The 26,212-nt window shown below is 51.9% G+C and overlaps 2 protein-coding genes across 5 annotated transcripts in view; one reads left to right on the top strand and one right to left on the bottom strand.

Moving 5' to 3' along the window:
* Positions 1–137: 137 nt before the first annotated feature.
* On the top strand, positions 138–14,042 carry CENPV (centromere protein V). 3 transcript variants are annotated; one of them, XR_005721870.1, is made up of 6 exons: positions 209–576; positions 2,532–2,630; positions 3,872–3,941; positions 7,030–7,144; positions 12,354–12,464; positions 13,894–14,042. XR_005721870.1 is itself a non-coding variant. In XM_040245910.1 (5 exons), the coding sequence occupies exons 1-5, from the start codon at positions 224–226 to the stop codon at positions 8,179–8,181; spliced, it is 762 nt and encodes a 253-aa protein (XP_040101844.1). In that variant the 5' UTR covers positions 138–223; the 3' UTR covers positions 8,182–8,379. The 3 variants fall into 3 exon arrangements, 2 of the variants coding, with proteins under 2 accessions (XP_040101844.1, XP_040101846.1); XM_040245910.1 differs by lacking the exons at positions 12,354–12,464; positions 13,894–14,042 and adding an exon at positions 8,057–8,379 and having other exon boundaries at positions 138–576; XM_040245912.1 differs by lacking the exon at positions 13,894–14,042 and having other exon boundaries at positions 12,354–12,519.
* Positions 2,366–26,212, bottom strand: part of PIGL (phosphatidylinositol glycan anchor biosynthesis class L) — a 51,179-nt gene continuing 27,332 nt past the window's right edge. The window contains exons 3-8 of one of the 2 annotated variants that reach the window (XM_040245909.1): positions 19,525–19,615; positions 16,215–16,282; positions 14,454–14,485; positions 12,532–12,665; positions 3,783–3,880; positions 2,366–2,544 (exon numbers count right to left, since the gene is read on the bottom strand). In XM_040245909.1, coding sequence (XP_040101843.1) covers positions 3,791–3,880; positions 12,532–12,665; positions 14,454–14,485; positions 16,215–16,282; positions 19,525–19,615 — 415 coding nt within the window. In that variant the 3' untranslated portion in view covers positions 2,366–2,544; positions 3,783–3,790. Of the gene's footprint in view, positions 2,545–3,782; positions 3,881–10,167; positions 10,638–12,531; positions 12,666–14,453; positions 14,486–16,214; positions 16,283–19,524; positions 19,616–26,212 lie in introns of those variants that run through there. The other variant, XM_040245908.1, reaches the window with a different exon arrangement.

Here is a 26,212-nt window from a genome sequence, read left to right as displayed (position 1 = left end):
GGCCCCGGGGTTGGGGGGGGGGGGGGGGCGGGGGGGGCCGGGGGGGGGGGGGGGGGGGGCCGGGGGCCGGACCGCGGCGGGGGCGGGGCGGGGCGGGCGCGGCGCCCCGTATGCCGGAGGGGCGGCGGGCGCGCGCGGACGGCGGTAGCGCGCGGGGCTCTGCGGGCGCGCGGGTGAGCGGGGACGCGCGGCGGAGAGGCCTGCGCGCCAGGCTGCGGGAGCCATGCGGCGGGCGAGAAGCGGCGGAGCGACCAAGCCACGCGGGCAGAGGCGGCCGGGGTCCTCCAGGGGCCCCGCCTCGGCCCCTAGTGCCGACCGCGCACGGCGGCCCGCAGCCCAGGCCGGGGGCGGGAGCCGGGCGGCGGCGAGGCAGCCGGCGGCTAAGCGACGGTCGCCGCCGGTGCAGGAGGCGGGCCCCGGGGAGCCGCCGCCGGTGCCGCCGTTGCCCCCGCCTCCGCCCGCGGCGCTCACCGCGTCCGAGCTGGACCTGGGCGAGCAGCGGGAGCGCTGGGAGACCTTCCAAAAGCGGCAGAGGCTCAGCTTCGAGGGCGCCGCCAAGCTGCTGCTGGACACTTAGTGAGTGCGGCGCGGCCGGGCCGGCGCCCCTAACGTCCCCGCGGTGCTCGAGCCGCGCACCGGCCAGACAATGGCCTCCGCCCGGCCCGCGCTGAGCGCCGAGGCGGCAGCGTTCCTGGGATGAGGGTCGGCGCGACTCCCTGGTCCGGGACCTCCTTTCGTGTTTGTGCATGTGTGTTTGGAGAGCGGCTGTGAGGGCAGGGACGGGGCGAGAGGCGCTGGGACAGTTCGGAGCCTTCGGGGAGACCGGCGGCCCGGTTACAGCGCGCGCAGTGCGCGGAGCCAGGCGGCGGGAAGACCGAGCGGGCCGCTGGGTTTGGAACCACCGCGGGCGCTCCAGGGCCCGGGGCTCTGCTTCTCCCCGCTTTGCGACCGCGGGCCGAGGACCCCCGGCTTTCCCAGCGGCCGCAGGAAGACTTTGGACAGTCCGTGGGGTTCGCAGTGAGCTCTGGGGGGAGCCTCGTCGTCTAGATGAGGCCCCTGCTCTGTAGCGCCCTTAATATTTCATTGTCAGTCGTGTTTTACTAGAACCCCTCCCCGCAAAAAACAAAACAACCCAACAATTGCATAACAACTTGAGGATCTCTTTTTCTTAAAAGTGGTTTTTTTTTGTCTTTTGTCCGTTAGAAATTCTCTTCATTAGGCGAGTCTTCTCAGAGATGAAATACTGGGTTTTCCGTGTGCTTCACTTTTTGGTTTATCATCTTGGCTGTAGGCTGAACATTTTAAAATCTACATCATCCAACAATTTTGAGCCCTTAAAGTGTGCCAGCTACTGCCCAGTGTCGTAAAACGCAGATTTGGAGTAAATTTAGACTTTAAAACAAACTGATAAACAGCAAAAGAAAAAAGATTTCAAAGTGTTGAGGTGAAAGGATGAGTTGTTTTTTTTCCCTAACCTATCAGATTGGCGCAAGTTACATTCATTCAAGAAAGAAAAACTAAATTAGAATATGTAACTTCACTGTTACTGTTAAAACATTATTATATGAATCTGGAGGAACATAGAGCAAACCATTAACTGTGGGTCCCTCTGGGTGTTAGGAGACTCATCTTTAGTACTGTCAAATGTTGTAAGGTTTGTTTTTTACCATAAGCATTATTTGTGTATGCAGGGAAAAAATACATCAAATTAATGGAGTCAGCTTATATAGAAACATGAAAAAGCATACAGTCTTGGTAACCAAATAAATGCAAATTAAAACTGCAGCAAGCTACTTTTCCTATAATTATTGCTTGAGAAGATTCAGTGAAATGTTTTCTCATTCATTACTGATAAGAGTGTTCAGCTCTTCTCGAAAGTACTTGGATGATATTTATCAAATCTTAATAATGTCCAATGAAGGACCTGACTTACAAGTTTTAAAGGGATTAAAGTTGAACATAATGTGTAGATAGCTCTGTAAAAAGTCACATGTATGCAAAATACCAGAGGGAAATACAGCAGAATTATAGGAGCCTTTCTCAAAGACTCTTCTGAACCACTGGACTCCGTCTGGTCCCCTTGTCTTTCTTTTTCTTAGCAGCCTGTACACCCTTTTTCACAGTCATATAAATATTCAGTAATTTGTGTAATGGCTGCTCAAGGTCCCTAAGGTTGGGACCCTATCTACTGTCCCTTGTTTTTTTTATTGCCCTGCTTATAAAAAATCTTAATTAGTACTCGCCCTATAAGTAAAAATGTTCAGGTGGCTGGTTTAGGATCTTCACCCCAGTTCTCTCTTTTCCATACACTGGGAATAATTTATTCTGCGACTTAACAAAATAGAAGTGGAAAAAAGAGCTCATAGACAAAGAAGGCACTGACTCCCTTTTATAAAACCGAGGGCACCTCCTCAAAAGCAGAAACGTGTCCCCATTGTCCCGTGAAGACTCCAGTTCCATCTTGTTGCTCTCTTTCCACCGCAGCCTGACCGCTTAGGAATCCTAATCTCTCTGATTTCTGCTCCCTCCAGTGAATACCAGGGCCTGGTGAAACACACAGGAGGCTGCCACTGTGGGGCCGTGCGCTTTGAAGTTTGGGCCTCGGCTGACCTGCACATCTTTGACTGCAAGTGAGTGTCTTCCTACATTGTTTCAGAGGACACAGTGCGTGAGGGCGCTTTAGCATCGTCTGGGGAGTTGGGATCCAGGTGAAACCACCATGGCCATGAGCAGGGAATTGGGGTCAGGTGATGGGTACGTAAAGGTTCATGTTCTGTTTTTTCCTTTTATGTGTGCTGGGTGTTTTCATTAAAAATTTTAAAGATGGAGGGAGGCTAATAATAACAGCCTGCTGTGTGCGTGACACAGCTCAAGTCCTGCAGCACAGCCTCAGGGGACGTCAAGGGGTCCCTCGACTTGGGCCAGGCTTCTCAGAGAAGAGTGCCACCCGTGTGTGGGAGAGAGTAGTACCCTGAAGATGGTCGGGCTGGATGCTGGATGAAAGGCCTTGGGCAGAGTCTGCAGAACTCCACAGAACTGGGTGGGGTGAGGCAAGTGCATGCACACCTGGAAGCTTGCCATGCCCCAGGCCACCTGGCCCATATGTCTAGGTGAGGCAAGTGACACTACCAGGGTCAGCAGAGGGCCCGCTGTCAGCACCTGCCCACCGTGTGATAGGTCAGGCCCTCCAGGCTCGACTTCTGACCTGTGGTTGGTGTGTAACTGACTGTTCAACAATAGCCAGTTCTTTCTGCCCCTTGGTGCCATGGTGCCTGGGTTATATGTGAAGAATAAATAAATTCCATGGAATTCCTCCCACGGGGACCTGACCCAGTACTAACAGATGGAAGAAGCAGCCCTATGGAATAAGCTGTTAGAGGACCTCGTGTGGAATTAGAGTTTCATAAAAGGCGGACTAAAACAAGGGACTTAGGTTTACTTCTGAGGACCTGTGGGCCCTGGAGCTGGGCTTCCTCTGATGTGCAGAGGAGGTCAGGGCACCTAGGCCTCCTTGTCAGTTTCTGCGGGGGATGTGGATCCTGAGGCGGAGAGCGGAGATCTGCCTGATGCTTGTTTTCTATGAGTCTCCAGAACCCACCCTTCCTGTCACTTGTAAACCGGGGGTGGGGGTGGGCAGTGGAAACATGGTTCTGCACGTCCTGGTTTTCTTAGGGTTATGTGGCCTGCACTGCTGGCTGTGGACCTGCGGAGCAGAGGCCCCCAGGCACCCAGCCCGCCTGCCCAAGCCACTCTTCCTTGGAGGGCAGTGAGAGGGCCTTCACCTCCATAGTCAGCAGGCTCCTGGGACTGGGAAACCCAGAGGGCAATTAGGGTGGTTCACCGTCAGGGGTCTGCTCGTGTCTTTCCATAGCTGCAGCATCTGCAAGAAGAAGCAGAACAAACACTTCATTGTCCCGGCCTCTCGCTTCAAGCTTCTGAAGGTGAGTGTTTTAAGCGGGGCTGGGGGGCCCTGCCCTTACAGGGGCCTGGGAGCCTCCTGGGCCTCTCGGGGCCTTTACTTTCCGTCACCTAAGGTTTCATGCTTCTCTTTAAAAAGTTATGTTATTTTTCTCCTTTATATTTTGGATACATATTTGATCCATTATGTATAAACATGGAGGATCAAAAAATAAATTTAAGATCACCCAGATCCTATCAATCAGAGGTAACCATTACTGTGTTTTGGTGTGTGTCCTTGTGCGCTATTTTGGACATGGATGAATACATCTAAATACATGTGTTTTTCTCAGCACAGAATTTTACCTCATTTTCTGTTTTATAACTGACTGTTACCATTTCCTAATGAAAAATAAATGATTGAAAAGATTTTTAACTTTATTCTTCGGGGGAATTTTTTGTGCTTGGTCCCAGCTTTGCAAGGTAAAGAGTGAAAGGCCTTCCAACCACCCACTCCCCCGCCACAGCCACTGCCTACTTATACAATTATGGCTATATTTGTAGTGTTTTTTGTTATATGAATGTACCACAAGTGATTTTCTACACTTGAACGTCTAGGTTGAATGCAGTGCTATCTTGAACCTTCCTGTGTGTAAGTCTTTAATAATTTAGAAATTTTCTTTGGATCAGTTCTCTTGGAAGTAAAATCTCTGGCCAAAGAGTACAGAAGCTTTGGCACTCTCTGCTCACGGGGTGGGATGGGGCTGTGATTGGTCCTCGGGTCCCATTGCCTGCTGTGGTCTGATCAGTGTCTTTGCTTTGGGGTTGTGACCTGTGCAAGGGTCTCCTTCTCTGGGTCAGGAGGGCCTCCTGGAAGCACCTCTGGTCATGTCTGTGCTCCTGGCCCCAGGGCCTTGGCACTGGGTGGCCCCTCAGTGAGCATCTGGAAGGAGAAGCTGAGATTTAATCCCAGGCACTTTGGGTCAGTTTGTCTGCTTTTCTTTGTCTGCCCTGGATCTTTCCCGTGGGTGTCTTATGTGGGGAGGAGGGTGCCAGTGGGCAGCAGGCCTGCCCTTGTCTTTCCCACGAGACCCCCTCCCCCAGTGGCCCGACCCCTTGAGACAGGTGGTCCCCAAAGACACATGGGCGGCCAGGGGCCCTCAGTTTCAGAGTTGACAGTTACCCACTTTGTCCCCTCCATGGGACCGCTCGCCAGTCATTGCCCTGGTGTTTACTGCACTGTTCTCTGACCCAGCCTGTTGAAGGAGCAGTTTTCTGTTTGTCCTTTAAGTACAGAACTCATTCTTTGATTCAGCAGTGTTTATGGCACCACTTGTGTGCCAGGCTCTGTCACATTGAAACCCAGCAGTTTATGTGGCAGACAAGGCCCTTGTCCTCTCAGAGCTTATGTTTTATGAAGGGGAGACAGAGAAATAAGAGGCCTGGAAGTGCCGTGTGGAGAGTTAAACAGGGCAGCGTGGCAGGGGCTGACTGGTGGCGAGTCTCGGTGGGCTCGGGCAGGCCCCTAGAGATGAGGCATGTTGGGGGCGCACACTCTGCATGTCCAAGGAGCCGCAGGTTGGCCTTCGTGGCCAGAGGGTGGAGGCAGACCAGTGGGCAGGCTGGAAATGAGCATCCTTAGAATGGAAGGAGTGGTCGGGCTCAGAGGGTGTGACCCCTGGGGTCAGGAGAATTGACCATGGGTCTGTCGTCATGGTGGTGATTTCTGACAGGGCAGGGAGACAGAAGTGAGCAGGGAGATTGAACGCACAGGGCATTACACCTAAAATGGGCCATGTGTTCAGCAGAAATTTCGAGGGTGGGTCAGGCTGGTGGGTGGATGCATGGACAGGGTTTGGTGTCAGCACTGGGCCCTCGTGCTGATCAGACCCAGGAGGCTGTGAGGCTGAGTTTCTTGAGGGGAAGTGTTTGATCAGATAGCCCTGCGTGGTTGGGGACCACGTGACTGTTCCCTGCTGCCTGTGTGTGGAGGAGAGGTCGGGGGCGGGGTGGGGGGTTGAGAAGAGGCCCCTCAGGGAGCCACTTCTCTGCGGCTCCGAGGGACCCTCTCCACGGTGATGGTCAGGGAAGACATGTGGAAGCCTCCGACCCTTCAGTCACCCAGTGTCTCCAGAAGTTATTCTTTGAAAGTGCATGCCAGGGTGTGTGCTTTTTAAAAATAGGAATGGTAGTGTAGTGCACAGATTATTTCAAACCTTGCCTTTTCGGTTCCCTCTGTAACCTTGGAGATTGTCTGCTTGTTAGTATTTCTAAGTGGAATTACCTCATTCTTTTCAAAACTCAGAGATTCCATTCTAATGTCTATACTTGATTCCTTTAACTAATCTTCGGTGGGGCAGTTTCCATTTTTTATAAGGTTTTGCCTTTACAGATGGTGTGTTAACACCTGTATTCACGTGGTTGGATAAAATACAGTTTTAATTGCAGGATACATTTCTAGAAGTGCCATTGCTGGGTTAGAGAAAATGTGCGTTTTGCAATGTTGGCAGATGTTATCCAGTGTTGTGGATTTCTACTCCTGTGACTCACATCCAGGAGTGCACGTTTCTCTATACACGCAGTTCCGAGTAAGCTCAGTTGGTGATTTTTGCCCAGGACAATGAAGAGCATACCTCACTGCAGTTCGTGAGCATGGATATCGTGTCAGAGGTTAAAGAGAGACTTGTTCTCCGGTCTCTCTGAACTGTCTGTGCACGTCCTCTGCTGGGTCTCCTGTGTCTCCATTAGGGATGTTAGCTTGTGATGTCTGGCATGTGTCCTTTCCTGGTCCTTTGTAGATGAATTTGAGTCCAGTGAGCATGTTCTCAAGGCCTTGAGTGGTGCTGTCTGGGGACACGGGGACCTAGTCCCTCACTTGATGCCTCCTCATTTAGGCCTGGGCCACAGTGGGGAGCTCAAGGTCAGAGGTTTTGTGTGCAGCTGACCTGGGAGGAGCCCTGAGTTGTCACGCTCCAGGCTGATGGGTCTCCAAGTCGTGAGGATGGGCCCCGACCTCAGACAGGACGTGTCCTCTTGACCCTGGGAGCTGGGCCAGAGGGTCTCCCCCACTGAGATTTTTGCAGGGTTTATTTCTGTAAAAGACAACTGAAGCTCCTTGTCTGTGTCTCTCAGGGAGCCGACAGCATCACCACGTACACCTTCAATACCCACAAGGCGCAGCACACCTTCTGTAAGCGCTGCGGCGTCCAGAGCTTTTATTCTCCCCGATCTAACCCTGGAGGCTTCGGTGAGTGGAATGGGGGCAGGCTCGGGGCACCGACGCCCTGTGGCCACCTGGGGTGAGACGCGCTCTGGGAACGGGTGCTGGAGTCTCTGGCCGGCCTCCTGCCTGGCCAGGCCTCTCCCTCACATGTGTGAGAGGAGTGGGGCTCGTCCGCTGACCTCTTCGCAGACACGGCATAGCCTGGCCCTGGGCCTCCAGAGACCCTCCAGTCCTGACTCGAATTTCCTGCTGCTGTGGGAGCTGGATGCTGCCCAGGGACCCACTGCAGGGGGAAGACATGGGCCTGGAGTGGGGGGGTGGCACGTGAAAGAGGTGAGGATGAACAGCAGTGATGATGCCAGTAAAACTGGGCTTATTCAAACACCAGCAAGGAAACCCCAGGTCCCTCTTCTTGGATCAGGAGGTAAAACCACCCTTAGACAGTTGTTAAGAATGACACCAGCCGCCATGCAAATTGGGTAGGAAGTAGCCACAGAGGCTGCTCCTGGAAACCTGGCCCTGCAGAGATGCAGCCTCCAGGACTGCCGTGGGCCAGCTGTCTCGAGCCTTGGGGGGCCTGGCATCACCCTGCCCACCTACTCTTCTTCCCATAGAGCTCCTGTCTGCTCCTTTCCTGCTACATGGAGTGTCTTTCCCGCCTGCCTTCCTGTATGGATGGGGACATATTTAAAGCTGAGAAAGTTACCCCTCAGCGCTCTGGATGAGGCCTGTGAATTCCTCAGGCTGCCCAGCAGAGGTGGCTCCGGGCTCGAGCCTTTCTCTTTTGTCCTCTCAGCTCGATGTTGAATGACGGTCAGCCCTGGCCACCCCTGAGCCCCGTTTGAGAGAAGGAGAGTGAGCCAGGAGCTGCCATGGTGAGCTGCGGGGTGGGTTTGTCTAAGAGCCTGCCTGGCTCTCACACCCACCTCCCTGCAGGGATTGCCCCCCACTGCCTGGACGAGGGCACCGTGCGCAGCGTGGTGGTGGAGGAGTTCAATGGCAGCGACTGGGAGAAGGCCATGAAGGAGCATAAGACCATCAAGAACATGTCCAAGGAGTGAGCTCCCACGCCTCCTGTCCAGGAAGGGCCTACGGCCTCTGCAGTCTGCTCCGGCCACCAGTGTCTTCAGGCAGCTCTTGTCCTCCCCTGGCTCAGATTTTGACATAGGCTAGTTGATACCCTTCTGTCCCCCTTCCTGACTTTTGTGCGATCTTCTAGAGAAATAAATATTTTTAACATTAAAGCAGTTCCTCTGGTTTATCGTCTTCCCTGTCCTTTGATTTTGCTTCCGAGGCCAGTGGTTCTGCTGGTGCTGCTGCTGCTAAGTCGCTTCAGTCGTGTCCGACTCTCTGCGACCCTATAGACGGCAGCCCACCAGGCTTCGTCATCCCTGGGATTCTCCAGGCAAGAACACTGGAGTGGGCTGCCATTTCCTTCTCCAGTGCATGAAAGTGAAAGTGAAGTCTCTCAGTCGTGTTTGACTTCGAAATCCCACGGACTGCAGCCTACTACGCTCCTCCGCCCATGGGATTTTCCAGGCAAGAGTACTGGAGTGGGGTGCCATTGCAGTGGTTCAGCAGCAGGTAATTACTGAGCACTCTTAATGGTTCTTGCAGCCATGGCCTGGCAAGGGGGGTGGGGCAAGGGGGATGGTGTCAAAGGACAAACGAGAGCTGGTGAGTGGTCACAAGCCACCTGAGCTGTGACAAGAACATGAACTCAGGAGTTTGGAGGAGAAGGAGCTAGTTGTGGAAGACCGTAGGGGGAGTGTGATGGGAGCCTGTTTCCATTTTTTTTTTTTAAGTCAATCAGCTTCTGATTCTCCACCCCCCCCCCCAAATTGTGGTAAAATACACAAAATTAATTTCTAGTGCACAGCTCAGTGGTGCTGGGTATGTTTACGGTTTTGTGCCACCAGTTTCCACAGCTTTTCATTTTGCAAAACTGAGCCCCCTCTACCCATCAACAATAACTTTGAGCCTATGTTTTTAAAGGAAGCAGGATTTGGGAAAAGAAGGGAGAAGCAGCTGTGGACAGAGATGTGGGCACAAGGTAAAGCCAGGCTTGTGGTGGGAAGAAGTAGAGGGTCAGAAAGAAATAGAAGCCGCCTGTGGCATCTTGGCTCTGGCCTATATGTGCTGGGAAGCCCTGAGGGCTCTAAACAGTCTTCTGACCCATACCCCGCCCCACCCTCCGTGTTTCATATAGCTTCGTATCATAATCAGTGCTTTATTTATTACAATAAGATGCTTTCTTAAAGCATTCCTTCCACTTCCAACTACTGGGTATATATGTACATACATAATAGCAAACGCTTAGTAAGTATTGCTCTTTGCTTTAGGAGGAAAGTGACTTATGAAATTATCTGGGAGGGAGAGTAGACCAGAAAAAAGAGCAGGAGGAGGACATCCAGATGGACGGGGGTTCTGTATGGTCACCACGTCAGCTGAAGGTTGGAAGGAGCTGGTAAAGCATTCTACAGGTGAAACAGGAGTATATTCTGGTGCAGTGAACATCCCCTCTGACCTGCCTCCCTCTTGCTGTGGCATATAAAACATAGTTTTGTGTCTCTTAAAAACAAATGCTAAGTCATTTCAGTCATGTCTTTGCAACCCTGTGGACGGTAGCCCACCAGGCTCCTCTGTCCATGAGATTTTCCAGGCAAGAATGCTGGAGTGGGTTGCCATTCCCTTCTCCAGGGGATCTTCACCACCCAGGGATCAAACTCAAATCTCTTATGTCTCTGGCATTGGCAGGCAAATTCTTTACCACTAGATTCTGTATGTTTTGTTTTGCAACTTGCATTTTTTTTGGTTTGGCAGCATCTTGCTCTTGTGTCCCCTGCATTGGGAGCGCGGAGTCTTAGCCACTGGACCACCTGGGAGGTCCCCTTGTGGAGGCGTTTTCCCTAGATTTGAATCTGATGTGTAGTCCACAAAGATAAATCCATGGAATTATGGTTGAACAAATTCAGTATAGACTGTTCTGTGTGTGTATGGGGGGGTGAGCCTGCCTTGGAAAAAATATGAAAATACATAGGACGGGATTCCAGAGACCTTTACATTTATTTATAATAATTGCAGGTCTGTTAGGGAGTTCACAGACACTGTGCCATTGTGTGAACTGTTCCACACAAGAACTCGAGAAGCCAGCAAGATAGCTGTCATTGTCCTTGGCTTGGTTTGTGTTTGGTGGCTGTGGTTTTGTCGCCCAGAGGAAGATGCTCAGGTCTGGCAGCCTGTTGGGTCTGCACAGCCCCCATTTTATTAGAGGCCGGGCAGTTTGGAGGAGAGGGCCTTGGAACTCAGGCTGACACTGGGATGTCCTTGACTCGGGGAGACAAGCCTGCTCCAGACAGGCCCTGGGCTCCCTGGCTGTCTTTGCCTTGGTTTCTTGGATCCAAGAGCCCGTTCTGGCTCAGAGAAAGTTCAGAGAGTTAATCCTCATGTAGCGGGAGAACAGCACATAGAGGCGGCGGAACCAGAGCAGCTGGCTGCGGTGGCGGGACATGGCTCTCTGTGGGGACGAAAGGAGTGGTTCTGGAGCTGGTGCCTGTCTCTGCTGTTTCCATCTGCCTCCTCCCACCCGCGCACTCTGAGCCACAGCTGGACCTGGCTTCCCCTGTAACCTTCGAAATCCCCTGGACTGGCCTCTAGTGGCTGCTTCCCGCCCCGCCCCTCCATCTCCTGACATCCCCATGACAAGAGCAGCCAGTGCTGATGCAGCTGAGCACAATCTCAATTAACAACCCTGTGAGCGAAGGGCTTTACTGTTGCTTTTTTTTTTTTTTTTAAACAGATGAGGAAACTCATCCATCTCAAATAGCAAGTAGGTAGTAAAGCTGAGATTAGAACCCAGAGCCTTCAGGTTGACTTGAGCCTACATTCTTCACTCCTTTGCCCAGCCTATATTCTTCATCCTTTGGCCCTGTTACCCCATGTATATGACTCGTGCAGGGCTGTTTTCTGCCCAGACTCCTCTGAATCAGCTAGTCTGGGTAAATACAGCCACTCTGAGAAGAAAGGAAATGGTACCCATAGGTACAGAGTCTCTTTGCCATCCAGTGGGGGAATGTTATCCTATTATTCAGAACTAATGTAGCTCAGTTTCTAAATAGAATAGATCGTAACAACTGATTTAACTAGATATACCCTATAAATACAGTTCCTGTTTTTCTCTAAGGACCATAACTAATGCTTATAATCTAAGCGAGTATCATTGCAAACATTTATGTAAAAAACTCATTTTATATTCATTGTTGGAATATCCATGGCTTTAGAGATGTAAATACCGTGATGACTGCAAGCTTGAAGCTGATAGTGAGAACCATCACTATATTCAGGCAAAAATATTACATACTGTGGTTTCAACAGGAAATACAACCACAATTTTAAAATAAAAATTTTTCTCAGAGTACCATTGGAACATATATATTACCATCTGTAAAACAGATAATGGGAGCTTAGTCTGGTGCTCTGTGATGGCCTAGAGGGGTGGGATGAGGTGGGAGATGGGAGGGAAGTTCAAGAGGGAGGGGACATGTGTAGACATATAGCTGATTTATGGTATTGATCAGAAAAAAACAATACATGGTAAAGCAATTATCCTCCAATTAAAACATTAAAAAAAAATTACTCCCAGGGTTCCACATGAGTTCTAGCCCTTGACCTTTTCCACTTCCATGGCAAAGGGTTAAGGGCTAGAATTCCTGGGCAGCCTCATCCCTGGCCCAGTGCTTCTCAAACCCCGACGCCTCACTGACCACCACTTTCCCACCAAGAGGGCCTCGCCTGGCCTGACTCCTCAACAGGCAGACAGTGGGCTGCCCACTGGTCTTTACTGAGGTTCCTGACAGGTCTGAGTTCTTAAGACTCAAGCTGGAAGCCTGGTCCACGTACAATAGTAAAAAACCTATAAATCAAAATGTCCAACCTTCAGGGGTTTGTGAACTGTTTTATGGCATGTCTGTGTGAGGGAACACAGGCAGCCATTAAGATTTGAACATGTAAGGATATCAGAGAAGACGGTCATAATGTTAAAGTCGGTTTCAAACAGCAGGCTCCATGTCACCCCATTTTACATACATGTCAATACTCTTGTATTTGAGTGATTACCTGTATAGGGTGGGGTTGCAGGTAGTTTTGATGAATGATTTTTATTTTCGACTTGCTTTTATGTAACTACTCCCAGACTTTCCACACTGAGGCTATATTGTTACTTTTTTTTTTCCAGCTTGTGCTATTTCTATACTCAGAAGACAAGGTGCAAGTCCCTGAAGCTCTACAGCTCCCAGGGTCTGGCTGTGGGCCCGCCCTGGGGACAGAACCACTTGGAAGGCCTTGGGTGAGGGGCTTTGGAGGACCTGAGATGGGGCGGGGGGAGCGGTGTGGGGCCGAGGGGCAGTCCTCACCCGGGCCTGGGCTGCCTCGAGTTGGGTGAGTACGAAGAGGGCATCGCAGGCGAGCAGCAGGGAGCAGGGTAGGTCCAGCAGACAGAGGTATTTGCGCAGCAGGTTCACAGACTGGAGCGTGAGCACCGAGCACCCTGCGGGGGCGGGGGAGGGCAGAGAGACTTGCAGCCCCAGGCTGGTTTTCCTGAGCTCCCCACACGCGTGCCCTGCCTTTGGAGCTCAGGGCAGGGCAGCATCAGAGCTGCTCTTTGCTCATTGTTCTCACAGATAGGAGGGTGAAAGGGCCCAGAACACCTTGAGGCCACCCTCTGTTTGCTCTGTGCCCCCAGCAGGGAGAGGCTGGCTGCTGGAGGCCAGGGTCAAACCCAAGAGCGGAATGGTACAGGCAGACTTTCTGTCTTAGGAGGCTGGAGGCCTGGCTCCTGCTCGCCACTGGAGAACTCACGGGCTTGGGGAGGTCCCTTCATCTCAGTGAGCCTCAAGTTTCTCGTCTGTATGATGGGTTGTTGGTCATTTGTGAGCGTGGGACCTGCCTGTCTCCCACGTGCCATGTGCTTAGTTGCTCAGTCGTGCCCAACTCTTCATGAGTACACACCAGGTTCCGCTGTCCATGGGGTTCTCCAGGCAAGAATACTGGAGTGGGTTGCCATTCCCTTCGTCAGGGGATCTTCCCGACCCAGGTCTCTTCTGTCTCCTGCATCTGCAGGTGGGTTCTTTCCCACTAACGCCACCAGGGCTGTCTTCCAGGGTTGAGCAAACACACCAGAGCTATGTTCCTGAGCCCCTGCAGCTTCACCAGTCAGAAGCCCACCCAGAGAGGGCATGCTGCCTGGGGGTCCATCATTCCGTCCCCAGGGCTCTCCCGTGAGGGGTGCATGTCCAGACAGAAACTGGCTCAGGGAGGTGAGGGCGGTCAGATGCCTTCCTGTGAGTTAGGAAGTGTTTCAGACCTGTCCAGCACCCAGCAGTCACCTACAGCCTGGTCAGTTACCTGGGGGATAGATGTGAGCTTGGATGGACATCCTGAAAGGACACTAGAGGTGGGATAGAGCTGGCCAGGGAGAAAGCCGGGCAGGTGAGGGGCAAGACCCACAGAGGTGGTTAGCTTCCTGTGTCAGCCCATATGGGTCCCAGGTTCTTGGTCAACACTGTTTCTGGGTGTGTCTGTGGGTTTCACATCTGAACTGGACGACTGGGGAAAGCAGAAGGCCTGGGTAGGTCTTGTCCAGTCCATCGAGGGAGGGCCCAAGCAGAGCAGAAGTTGGAGGGAGGGAGAATGTGTCCCTTTCTGTCCGACTGCAGAGCTGGACCCTGGTCGTCTGCCCAAGACTAAGACTGACCCTATCAGCTCCCTGTTCTCAGGCCTTTGGACTCGGACAGATTGAAGAATGCCCTGGCTCTCCTAGGCCTCCAGCTTGCAGGTGGTGGATCCTTGATTTCTCGGCCTCCATAATCATGTGAGCCAATTCCTTTTAATATATTGTTCTGTCGCTAAGTCATGCCCAACACTTTGTGACCCCATGGACCACAGCAAGCCAGGCTCGCCTGTCCTTTCCTTCTCCTGGTGTTTGCTCAGACTCATGTCCATTGAGTCAGTGATGCTATGTAAACATCCATATGTGTATAATATATACAGCAGCATATCTGTCTATCTGCATCTCCTGCTGGTCCATTTCTCTAGAGAACCCTGATGACACCCCCTCCTCCCTCACACTCAGAGGATACTTCTCAGTGGATACAACTTGACCGTGAGGCCTGGGGACCCCACTGTGACAGGCACAGTGAGCCAAGCCAGGACAGTGTGGTCCTGCCTCCCTGTCCGCCCCACTCCCACCACTGGGCCAAGGGCAGCTCTCTATATTTAGCACTCTCACCCTAGAGGGACAGTAGCAGCAACCTGTTGCCACAGGGCACGGCCTTACCTTTAGGTAGCTTCCCTTCTGCGTGCAGGGTCCTGGCAGAGGAAACGGAGAGAGTGCAAGTGAGAACCCTCTGCAGTTAATGGGAGGGGCTGTCAGAGCCAGGCCTGCCCGACCCTGGGGTCCCTCCACGTAGGTTTCCAGGCAGGTTCTTGAGCATAAGTCACCACAGAGATTCCTCGAACTCCATAGCTCTGGCTACAGTTGAAGGGGCTAGGGTGGGTCCCTCATCCAAGGTCAGGCAATCTGGAGATGACCAGTGGCTTATGAGGTGCCCTGGTCCAAGCTGTGCCCATCAGAGATGACAGTAACAACAATGGACTCTTCAGAGTTTTTCTCTTTTATGAGATTGTGATGTGAGTGTGGTGGGAAAATATGTAAAGTGTTAATTGGTGTTTCTTCCCTGACAGTCCTTTCCCCTTGCACACCTTTTAGCAGTAGAGGCCATTCTGTGCTCACTGCCCTAAGAGGAGGCATGAGGGGACTTCCCTAGGGGTCCACTGGTTAAGACTTGGTGCTTCCACTGCAGAGGGTGCAGGTTCAATCCCTAGTCAGGGAACTAAGATCCCACATGCTGTGCAGTGTGGTGAGAAAAAGCATTTATCCTAAGAGGAGGGGTGAGCAATATGAAAATGAACTCCTTGTTGTTTCGAAAGCTGACAGGTGGGCAATGGGGCAAAGAGTCCCCTTCCCCCACATCCCAACACACAGACATATGGACTCATGGGGAAGGGGTTCTCAGGAGCAGGGATTAAAGACAAAGAAGTTAGCCTGACTTACAGAGCCTGAGAAATAGAAAATGCTGAGCTCAGAGGCAGCTCATCCTGCACTCTGGGTGGAGCCCTGGGGATGAACTCCAAGGAAAGAAGAGGCAGATCTAAGGGCAGGAGAGAGGTGCCCTGGAGACACATCTTCAAGCCCTGAAGAGAACAGATACATTCAGAAGAAGGATGTAGAGTCAGTCCTTGACCTCAAGCTGCCTTCTCCCTTCCCTAGACTGGGTCCAGCAAGCTGCCTGTGGGCCCAAGAGGAGCAGGCTCAAGAGATCAGGACATAAGCTACAGGTTTGTATGACCCCAGAGAAGTCCCTCAAGATCTGTGAGGGTTCTTTTTTTAAACCAGTTAAATGCAGGTGGTGGTCATGGTTTTTAGTTGCGTGGTCGTGGTTGTTAGTTGCTCAGTCTTATCTGACTCATTGTAACCCCAGTGGCTATAGCCCACCAGGTTCCTCTGTCCATGGGATTTCCCAGGCAAGAATACCGGAGCGGGTTGTCATCTCCTCTTCCAAGGGAGCTTCCCGATACAAGGATTGACTCCACCTCTCCTGCATCAGCAGGCAGATTCTTTACCACTGAGCTGCCAGGGAAGCCCTTAATGCAGATGCATGTCAGTAAAATGCAGTGACTGCAAAGAACAGGCGAGATTTCAAATGATGTGCACATCCTCCTTCTCCAAAGACAGACCTGAAATCAGGAGGGTGCCCATTCATGGATCCCAGCCCTCAGACCTGCCCGTGAGCTACAAGGAGGTGAAGTCTGGCTGTAACGTTTCCTTAGGCCAAAGCAGAGGGAGGAATCCAGTCAGTTCCTGCATTTGGCTGCATCTGGGGACAGAGAGACTCAGCTGTTAGGAGGCAAGGTCATAACTCCAGGACTTGAGGAGTTTGCCTGCTCCTGGGAGGATGAGGCGAGATGACCCGTGGGGTGGAGAGTGATGGGGAGACCGACCGCCCCAGCCGCCCAGGGACCTGGCGCACCATCGTACCTCACAGCTGTGTTCAGAGCCACATGGTTGCTGTGCCCGCTCACGCCCCCCTCATCGAAGGTCACCACCTGAAGAGACACAGAGCTTCGCTCCAGACTGTCTGAACAGTCTCTCCCACCTCTGTCCACACCACCTGGGACAGACAGGAGGACCCAGCACCCTGAACCTGTTCGTGTTCTGAGGGAATCAGAACTGACTTGGGAGCGGGTCAGTGGTGGGTGACTGCTGTTCAGCCCTGTGGCTGTGCGTTTGACTGTGCTCTTGCTCCTGGGCAGCAGAGCAGAGTGGAACTGGGCCACGAGAGAAACCTGGGCTCGACATGTCTGTGTTTCTCATCTGCCTGGCCATGCATCAGCACGTTTGGTTTCCCGACTGGCTGCTGCGTGACCTTTGTTCACATTGACACCGTCTGATTATTTGGTCCCTCTTCCTGGTGCTGTGTTGAGGGCATGAAAGCCCTAGGGGACAGTGTCCACTGTGCCCTGGGGCTCACAGAAGCCCGTGGCTCCTCATAGGCTGCCTCTGCGTCCACATTCTCAGACCAGCGTCTGCTTCTCCAACTATAAGCCTAGCCTAGGCTCCAGATTCATTTCTGCGTAGATGAGTTAAAAAATCCAAAGAATAATTTGAGTAATAATAATAAATGTAAAAGAATAGCTGAAATAAGTGAAAAAAAAAAGATGTAGGAAAGAAGACAGGACTCAGAGAAAGGCACAGGTGTGGCTGGTTGAGGGAGATGGAAAGAGGGGACCAGGCAGCCAAGAGAGTAGGATGACGGAGGAGCAGGGGCAGGTGAGCTGACATTTAAAGAAAAATGCTGTTGACCTCGAGTTAATAATTAGTGAGGCTGAATGATGGGAACATGAGTTTCATTATACCCTTTGCTCTACTTCTGCATGCTTGAAATTCTCCATAGTGGCAAATTTTTTTTAAAAAGGCTTACAAAGAGATTCCATTATGATGGATACGTGTCATACATTTGTTAAAACCCATGGGACGTACAGCACCAGGAGTGAACCCTAGCGTGAACCTGGGGTGAGGATGACATATTAGTGTAGATTCACTGTAACAGGTCGTCGTGGGGCCAGGGGTATGTGTATACTTTCCGTCCAATTCTACTGTGAACCTAAAATTGCTCTGGAAACTATAGTGTGTTAAAAAAAAAACACTTCACCCTAGAACCCAGGTACCCCATTCTGATCCCATCCTTCTGTGGAGCCAAGCCTGGAGTGCCTAAGTTCACTCTCATCTCTGACCTAGTTACCCTAACCTTCGGGCATATCATAGAATGTCGCTACTGGGAGCGATTTCATCTTCAGTGTCTTGGTTTTCTCATCTGTGAGGTCGGGAGAGTGAGGCCTCCCTCCTTTCTCTCTGGGTCAGGTGAAGGTCAAATGAAGCGCCGTGGGAACGTGTAGGACCTGGACAGCAGCCCAGGCCGAGTGTCCGCTGCCCTCGCTGATGTGACTCTGGGACGTGGTTGTCTCAGGCCAGCCAGGGCACACTCCCTGGTGTGGGGGCTTGGAGCCACTGCAGTTCATCCCCATCACTTAAAATTCTCCAAGGTCTTGTTTCCTGTTTATCCCACACCTTCCTGTGGGATAAACAAGCCCCCTGTCTTCCTGCTGAGGAAGGCTGAGCTGAACTGTCTCCACCCCCTGGTCTCGTGCAGATTAGGACCTGGCAGCAATGGCATCTGTCCACCTTCCCCCCTAAACTGCAGAAACCTTTGTTCAAATGAAGTCTTCCCCGGACCCTAGTAAACAATAGGCTGCTTTCACTTCTCTAAGACAGCGGCTCACAGGAGATGGTCTGTGAAGGATAAACAGCAACACCTGTCACCGGGGCAAGACACAGAGCAAATGCTGTCCCAAAGAGGGCTGAAGAAGTCACGGAGGGCTTCTGGGAGAAGGCGGTCTTAGCTGGGCCTGGACCACAAGTCAGTTTTCAGGGAAACAAACTTGGGAGATTCTTCTGTGTCTGTGCCCTGACCTCCTCCCTGGATGTTCAGAGCTGCAGCTGTGATGTGGTCTAAACAAAAACTCAGACCCTCAGTGAGGTCCAGCCCTATTCACCAGCCAGTGACACCTATGGGAGGGCTGGTCAGAGGTGGCCAAGTTCACAAAGATGGGAGTTTATCCCACAAGCAGGAGTGACTGAAGATCAGTTGTTCCTACGAACCAAAGCCAGAGAGGAGAGAGTCTGGAGACTAGCCGTGGGCATGCCTCTGCCCAGGAAGACGGGGTCCCAAGCATCACTGCAGCACACCTCAAAGACCCTGCCCTGTGCCCCAGCTGGCTCTGAGGACCAGCTCTGTCCACCACCAGGCTGTGGAGCCCTGAGAGGGTCTGAGCGTGGTCTGGGAAAAGCAGGGCAAGAGGAGCCAGGCCCGCTATCACCTCAGACCCTGAAGAAAGGCACATCCAGGAGGGGTGGGCCTGCAGCTGTTGGTGACCATTCGTTCGGCCAGAACAAAGTGCAAAGCCAGTGCAGATCCCTGGTGGGGCCAGCGGCCCCCCTGCACCTACACCTCCGTGTGGTTCACAGCCAGCTGGCTAGGTGCCCGTTGTATTTATGTCATTAGAGCACAAAGGCAGTCGGACTAATCCATGAAAATCTGCTCTTAACAATGGCCTAATAATTCAGTTCACTCAGACGATGCATCACTGATAAAAAGCCTGACAGTGGGGTTCACCTTCTAACAGGGATTAATCAAAACTTAAAAGCCAATGGCTGGGGCTTTAAATGGTAGGATTTAGATATGAACTCATGAAGGGTTACTCTTATTTTAGACATTCCTGGCACCTTAAGATGGACTGCTGGCAGGATGCAGGCTGGTGAGGCCTGAGCGTCAAGGTGGGTGTCCTGAGTCGTCTGCCCCTGCAGGTGAATCGAATGCCCACTGGAGCTCTAACCAGGAATGTTCTCCCCACAGGGGCTGTGGATTTATCCTCGCGTTTTCTGGAGGGAAAAATGGAGGCTCAAACCCCTAGCTTCATGCTTGCCGACCTTGGGCAGCTTCTGAGCCTCTGGGAACCTCAGTTTCCTCGATGAAGGTGAGCATTGGGACAACACTTACCCCCAGAGTTACAGTGACATCCTAACATGAAAATGCTTGTTCTGTGCCAGCGCATCGAGGCAGAGGCTCATGCAGACCTGGGTTTTCAGAGGGCAGCACGGAGGTGGGGGCACAGGTGAAGAGGGCACAGTCTGGGAAAATCTCTGCCTCCCCCTGAGCTCTGTGGTTAAGCAGGAAAGGTGCAGAGAGACGGGCCAGGTCTCTGCTGGAGAGGAGGACATGTACCCTTACCAGCTTGATGCCGTTGGCCTCTACATGCCGGAGGAGGACATCACCTGTCTGCTCTGGGTCCCAGTGCACGTCTGGGTCATCTGGGAAATCCCTGGAAGGAAGAAGCGCACGTTGGAAACCGTTTCTAATGGGGTGCAGGCTCTCTGCTCAGCTCTGGTAGGTGTGTGCGTGTGTGGGGTGCTGAGGACGTACAGACCAAACACAGCACACTCAGGGGATCTTGGCTCATGTCATGGCTGGGCGGTTGAGAGGGAAGCAGATCTGTCCACAAGCTGGGGGACAGGTGTGGTCCCCAAGAGCTGAGACATGGGGCAGAGCTCCAATGTGTTGTGGTAAAAGTCATGTGAATGGCTTGTTGGTAAAAGTACTCAGTACTTTGGTAAAAGCAACTCAGTTAACCTCAGTACTCGTTTAACCTCAGACAGCTGTGAAGGAGCCTGGACAATGCAGGTGAGTAGCCTGCGTGTTGCAGGGCCGTTAGGGTTGGGTTTAATGCAGGTTTTCTGACTTAGAGGGGAGAAGTTTCAGCCCCGGGGAGGTGCCCCCGGGGGTAGGGGTCTCTGCAGGCCACTCCAGGCCTTATTTCTGTCCACTATCACCACTACCTGCTGATATGAGGCCAAGGCCATGGTCTGACTCCAGTGTGAAGACATTATTCATAGTGTTATAACTAGACGGCCATCTCTGCCGCCTCAGGTCCTGGGTGCCACCCACCTATGCTGGGGGGACAGGGCCCCCCGATTCCCACCAGGACGTAGATGTCACCTCTCCATGGACACAGGCCATTATCAGACTCATTTAGGACTATGGTCAAAGGAGAAGTGCTGAAGGTTTTTTAGGAGGAAAAAAAACATGAATCTCAGGGCAGAACAACACAGCGACTTTCTGTGCTTCCTTGGCTGCTTCTTTCACACCCCGGGGAGCCTCCTGCCAGGGTGACTTTGAAAGTCCCATCCTGCCCATCGTTCCCCCAGGGGCCCTCTAATGCTCCTGCCTCTATAGGACGGACAGCTTGGCTGGCGGCAGGGACTGGACGGGGAGGAAGAGAGAGGCAGGGACTAGGACGAAGTTCGTTAGGCCTCATTCCTGGGGAGCGAGCTGAACATGGGATGGAGAACATGACCTGCTGAGCTCGAGCAGGAAAAGATTTAGGAATTTTCCAGGGAATTCAGGAAATACCCAGGAATACCCAGGAGTGAGAACAACTACACACGTCCCCCTGACTGGGAGGCCCGCATAAATGCACCAAGGCGTCATTTTGGAAACCAGGGAACAAGGAGATGATCAGAGGTTGGCAAGGCCAGAAGCCACTGTCGCCTCTAGGGAGACATCAGAGCCTAGGAACGGGAGTGGTTAATGGCAGGAACTACGAGGCCAGCAGCTGGAGGCCCGGAAAATATTCAGCTGCTGACAGAGGTGCTGTGAGGAGCGGGGAGGCCTTCCAGTCTCCCTTTATGGCCAACTATTGGTCAGACCTACTGAGAAGTCAGTTGATTGGCGAGGGAGGCAGGAAGCATGGTTGCCGTCGGTCCAGTTATCTGGCAGCACTTGAAGCAAGTGCCCAATGGACACTTGCTTTCAACTATGCCCCAGACTTGAGCCTAAACCTTCAAGAGTAGCAGCAGTCTGCCCTTCTGGGAATGCAATCATCACTAGCTGCCCAGGTACAGAGGGCAGCAAGGAGGTCACGGAGGTCAGTGCTGGGCAAGCAGGAGTCCAGGCTCAGGGGAGAGAGACAGGGCAGTGGCTGGTGGGCAGCTCCACCCCAGCAGCTCTGCTTGAGCTCTGCCTATGATCAGAGTGGCCCAGTGTCATCAGGGGGCATCGTGATGCCAGGTCGGATGACAGAACACACGAGTTCCAGTTCCCTGCTCACCAGGTGCCCAGGGCCTGTGCTGCGTCATCCCTAGAGCTGGGAAGACCTGGGCCACACTGGTGACCTGAGAGCCCTGATGTCTAGGACTTTGTGTCATACGCAATTTTTGAGTGAGGTTGAAATGCTGACAGTGGATGGTAGTTTTTAGGAAAGAGTAGGGGTCTTGGGTGAGCTTCCCAGGTAGCACTAGTAGTGAAGAATCCACCTGCCAGGACAGAACACAACAGATGCAGGTTCGATCCCTGGGTCTGGAAGATCCCCTGGAGGAGGGTCTTCTCATGCCAGGTGCTGCATTAAAGTGCTTGATTGGTTGACTGAGCCAAAGGCAGCTACACCTGCCTTTAGACGTTGAAACATACAAATAAGAGCTTTAAAAGATAGTAAAATTTATAAAAACAGATTAGAGGCTAAAAGGGAAAAAGGGGACTTCCCTGTTGGTCCAGTGGCTAAGACTTCTTGCTCCCAAGAGAGTGGGTCTGGGTTGTATTCCTGGTTGGGGACCTAGATCCCACATGCCACAACTAAAGATCCCACATGCTGCAACTATGACATGGTGCAGCCAAATAAGTACAAAAAAAAAAAAAAAGAAAAGAAAAGAAAAAATTGAATTGCAGGGGGAGCAAGGCATCCCTAGGGGACCACTTCCCCTCAAGGCAGGAAAATATAAAATTTTATATTTTATTAAAATATAGTTAACTGTAGAAAAAGTGACGCCTGTGAGATCTGCAACATGAGTTGTCTTTTGCCTATGAGTGAAAGTGTTAGTCACTCAGTGGTGCCGACTCTTTTCGACCCCATCAACTGTAGCCTGCCAGGCTCCTTTGTCCATGGGATTCTCCAGGGAAGAATATCAGAGTGGATAACCATTCCTATCTCCATGGGATCTTCCTGACCCAGGGATAGAACCTGGGTCTCCTGCATTGCAGGCAGATTCTTTACCATCTGAGCCACCAGGGAAGACTTTTGCCTAAAGTTCAGCCCTAATCAACTCAAGGCTTGGGTCCAAGTAGTAACTTTTGCAATAGTTCGTTTCTTCTCTGATGGATTAACAATCCCGCCTTAGATAAACATGCCAGCAGAGGTGTGAACACAAGTGTGAGTCAGCCATCCGGCCCCTCCTTAAGGGAGTGTTGGTGAAAAGGCCTTTGCCCTATTTTTCTTGGTGCTGTCCTGCGTTTTGCTGGCTGGGGTCAGGGAGGAGGACTGGAACTGAAGTTGCCATCGAGATGCATGAAGTAACTTAGGTCTGAAAGCGAGGCAGAGTAAAGTAGCCAAAAGGAAGATGCCCTGGCCCTCCACCTGAGCCCTAGCCAATGCCTCTCCTATCACAGCTGTTGTAGTCACTGTGGGTTTTCTGTCATCTGCTGCATAACCAGATCTTGATTTAGATATGCCATCATTCTGTAAAGCCTCTATTTTACTGATTATGTAGGTTGTTTCCAATTTTTATTATTGAAAAAAGTTGTAACTAGCATCGTTATATGATGTGAGATTCATACACTTCATATGAATCTCTCAATATTCCCTTGGGATAAAATCCTAGCGATGTCACTTGGGAGTCAGAGATGAAGCGAGGAGAACCTTGCAGATCTCCCTGTGAGGAACAGTGTTAAGAGGAGGAAGTGGAAAGTGGGGTAACTCACCAGGAGCAGCATCACAGAGAGAGAAAGAGCAGTGTACTTCATAGGCTGGAGGGAAAGATGAACAGGGGCAACTCTAATCAGAGCTCCATGCCTCCTAAAAATCTCAGGTGTTTTATACCTACTTCCTTATGACTCATGAAAGTGGAAGTCACTCAGTCACGTCTGACTGTTTGTGACCCCACAGTCTGTAGCCTGCCAGGCTCCTCTGTCCATGGAATTCTCCAGGCAAGAATACTGGAGTTAGTTGCCAGTTCCTTCTCAAGGGGATCTTCCCAACCCAGGGATCAAACCCAAGTCTCCTGCATTGCAGGTAGATTCTTTACTGTCTGAGCCACCAGGGAAGCCGGAAAAGGCCAGTCATTTACATTTTTCTACAGCTGGAGAGAGTTGGTTGGAAGGGAATGAGTTACACGTGGAGTGAGAGGCACTAGAGGCTGGCTGAGTGGGCCTGCAGTGGAACATGTGTGTTGTCAGGAGCCCCATTTCATCTTGGTAACCAGCTCTTTTCCTGGGAAATCGCATGGATGTCATTCAGCAGTAAGAGTGAAACAGTGCAGGTCCAACTGGGACTTGAACTCACGGTCTTTTAACTAAGACCACTACCCCTGGTCTCAGGACTTACTGAAGATCAGGTTCTTGATGTCTCATTACAGAAAGAATTCAGTGAGAGACAAAGTGATAGGTAAGAAATGGATTCATTTAGAGAAACACACCCCAGACAGAATATGGGCCATCTTAGAAGCCCAGAGTGGCACATGGTAGGGGGTTGTCAACAGGGGTGGGTAATTTCATGAGCTACTGAGTGCGAGGAGTGTTCCAGCTATTTCAGGGAAGGGGTGGGGATCTGCAGGAATGGGGCCACTGTCCACTTTTAGACCTTTATGGTTGGCCTGGGAACTGTCATGGTGCCTGTGGGTATGTCACTTAGTTTGCTGATGCGTTACAATAACGAATGAATACTGAGGCTCAAGGTCTAGTGGAAGTCGAGGGGTTGGCCATTTTGGATCTATTTGGTTCTAATTAGTTTCTGTCGTGCCCTCAGGCTGTGTGGTTCTTTGAAGTGTTGTGGTGGCCCCCTTCCCTGCTGTTTCAATAGAAGAACAGAGGCCAAGTCCTAAGAGTAGTCAGGCTTCATATTTAAGGGACATCTGGACTTGCCATACCCAACCTGAGGTATGTGTGAACCATGTAGTGGGTTTGCTTCAGTCGTGGACAAGGATTCTGAAGCTGCTCCCAGCTCTCCCCAAACCTAGATGTGAGCAGGCCCATGGCAAACAGTAATAAAGTTACCAAGAGGTCCCAGAAACTTCCTTCAATTATTAGCAAGCTACTTCTCGGCTTTTATTGCAATTTTAATAAAAGTATATGGAGATACCTCCGGTGCTGGTGTGCCTGGGTAGCTCTGCTAACACGGAAAGCCGAGTAACTCTTTCTGGATGAGACAGGGGATAGGGTGGCTGAAAACAGGTTTCTGGCCAGATTTTGCCAAGTAGAGCAGAGGTGACACCTCTGAAGACTTGAGGACAAGGACAAGCAGGGGTTGTATCAGCCACCCCCTGCAGGAGGACTGCAACCCGCAGAGCCCTTCAGCTCAGAAATGAAGTGTCTGGTAGGTCACACCTTGAACCTAAGTCTCTTGATTAAGAGACCTGTGGTGCTCTACATCTCATCAGTGAGGTGATGGTTCCTGATAAGAAGCCAGCCCTGGAGAACCAGGAATGAGGGCAGAATTTCCAAGGTCATTCACAAAGCAAGCCTGGAGACTGAAACATTATAAAGACCTGGGAAAGATTGTTTGAAGAGGCATTTTACAAAGCAGGAAATGCAAGCTACCAACATATATTCCTCTAATTCTCAGGAGTCAAACAAATGCAGAATTAAAGCAGGACATGGTGTGGAGGAGGGCTCACAGGAAAGGGCCAGTTTACTGGCTGCACCTGTGTGGGAAGGCTGTTTGGCTACCCAGTTGTGCCCTTTGACCTTTTTAGAAACGACTCTACGGAAGTAATCAGCCTAACAGTGGAAGTCCACTCAGGCAGAGACACCACTTTCACTGCATTTACAGAGGGAAAGAGGCTGCAGTTCTGTAGTTCTGCCACCAGGGAACAATTTCTTTAACTTCCTAAACTGTGGCTTTTGAAAATTGCTAAAGATAACACAAGAGTTTTAAGGCATGTTCAAAGTCAAAGCAAAGAAAGGTAAATACACCCAAGGAAAGGAATGTTAAAACAAAATTGGGAAAAAAAAAACCCTCCAGTAACTAAATTTTAGTTTTGCTCCTGACTTAAGAATGAGACTCATGTGAAAGAGGAAATCTATTTAGAGGAATTGAATTTTGGAAACAAAGCCCTTCTGTGAGAGAACTTCCAAATAAAGGGCTCTGGGTTCAAAAGTCCAGATACCCTGGCCTGGGTTCCCCAGAAAGCAAAGCCTGTTGGGGGCTCTGACCCGGAGTGGGAGGGCAGTCGCAGGGGGAGGGGAGGCGGTGCAGACTTGCCGGCTGGCTCCAGGGTCCCACGGGCTGGCTGCCGGACCTTGAGAAAAGCATCTGAGCCACGCGTCCGTCCGGGAGGAGGAAGAGGGATGTACCAATCTTGAGGGGCTACCTTTCCAGCACCTGAGGGCCAACAACGCTTGCTGGATTCCGTGCGAGGGCAGAGCGGGGCAGGACAGGGCTCCCAGAGCGTGGGATCTCTGCACCTTTACCCGCGGGTCTAGCATGGACTGGGCACCAACGCGGATGCAGGGTCCGGGGCGGGGTTGGGAGGGCACCTCGTGGGGCTGCGGCCCTGTGACCCCCGAGGGGCTGGGATGGGTGCTCTGGACGCAACCGGACACACAGAGGACACGGTGCCCCCGGGGTGCAGTGAGTGAACACCGCGTCAATTCCGCAGGAAAAGGCCCCAAACTTAGCCCTGCCCTGGACCTCTGTGCTCGGCCCCGGGAAATTCAGGAATAACTGTGACCTGCTCTGCACTTTGTAGTGACTGCCCCCGGCTGTGTGAGGCGTGGCCTCGGGGTGGGGGGCGCGGTGGGCTCTCCCCTCCTCCCTCCTGCCAGCCTGGGGACCCCGGGGGTGGGCACAGTCACTGTGCCCCGGGGGCGCCGTGCGCGCCCTTATTTGGGCCTGTGGCTTGTCCTCCCCTCCCCTCTCCACGCCCCACTCTGG

Source organism: Oryx dammah, unplaced genomic scaffold (genome assembly GCF_014754425.2).
Source record: "Oryx dammah isolate SB20612 unplaced genomic scaffold, SCBI_Odam_1.1 HiC_scaffold_8, whole genome shotgun sequence".
NCBI classification, from domain to species: Eukaryota; Metazoa; Chordata; class Mammalia; order Artiodactyla; family Bovidae; genus Oryx; species Oryx dammah.
The sequence above is the reverse complement of the archived record's forward strand: the minus strand, read 5'-3'. Positions and strand labels throughout refer to the sequence as shown.

Coding starts and splice junctions, on each gene's coding strand:
- CENPV (XM_040245910.1), top strand. CDS start 224: ATGCGGCGGGCGAGAAGCGGCGGAGCGACCAAGCCACGCGGGCAGAGG. Junction 2,631..3,871: donor CTGCACATCTTTGACTGCAA/GTGAGTGTCTTC, acceptor GTCTTTCCATAG/CTGCAGCATCTGCAAGAAGA. Junction 3,942..7,029: donor CTCGCTTCAAGCTTCTGAAG/GTGAGTGTTTTA, acceptor TGTGTCTCTCAG/GGAGCCGACAGCATCACCAC.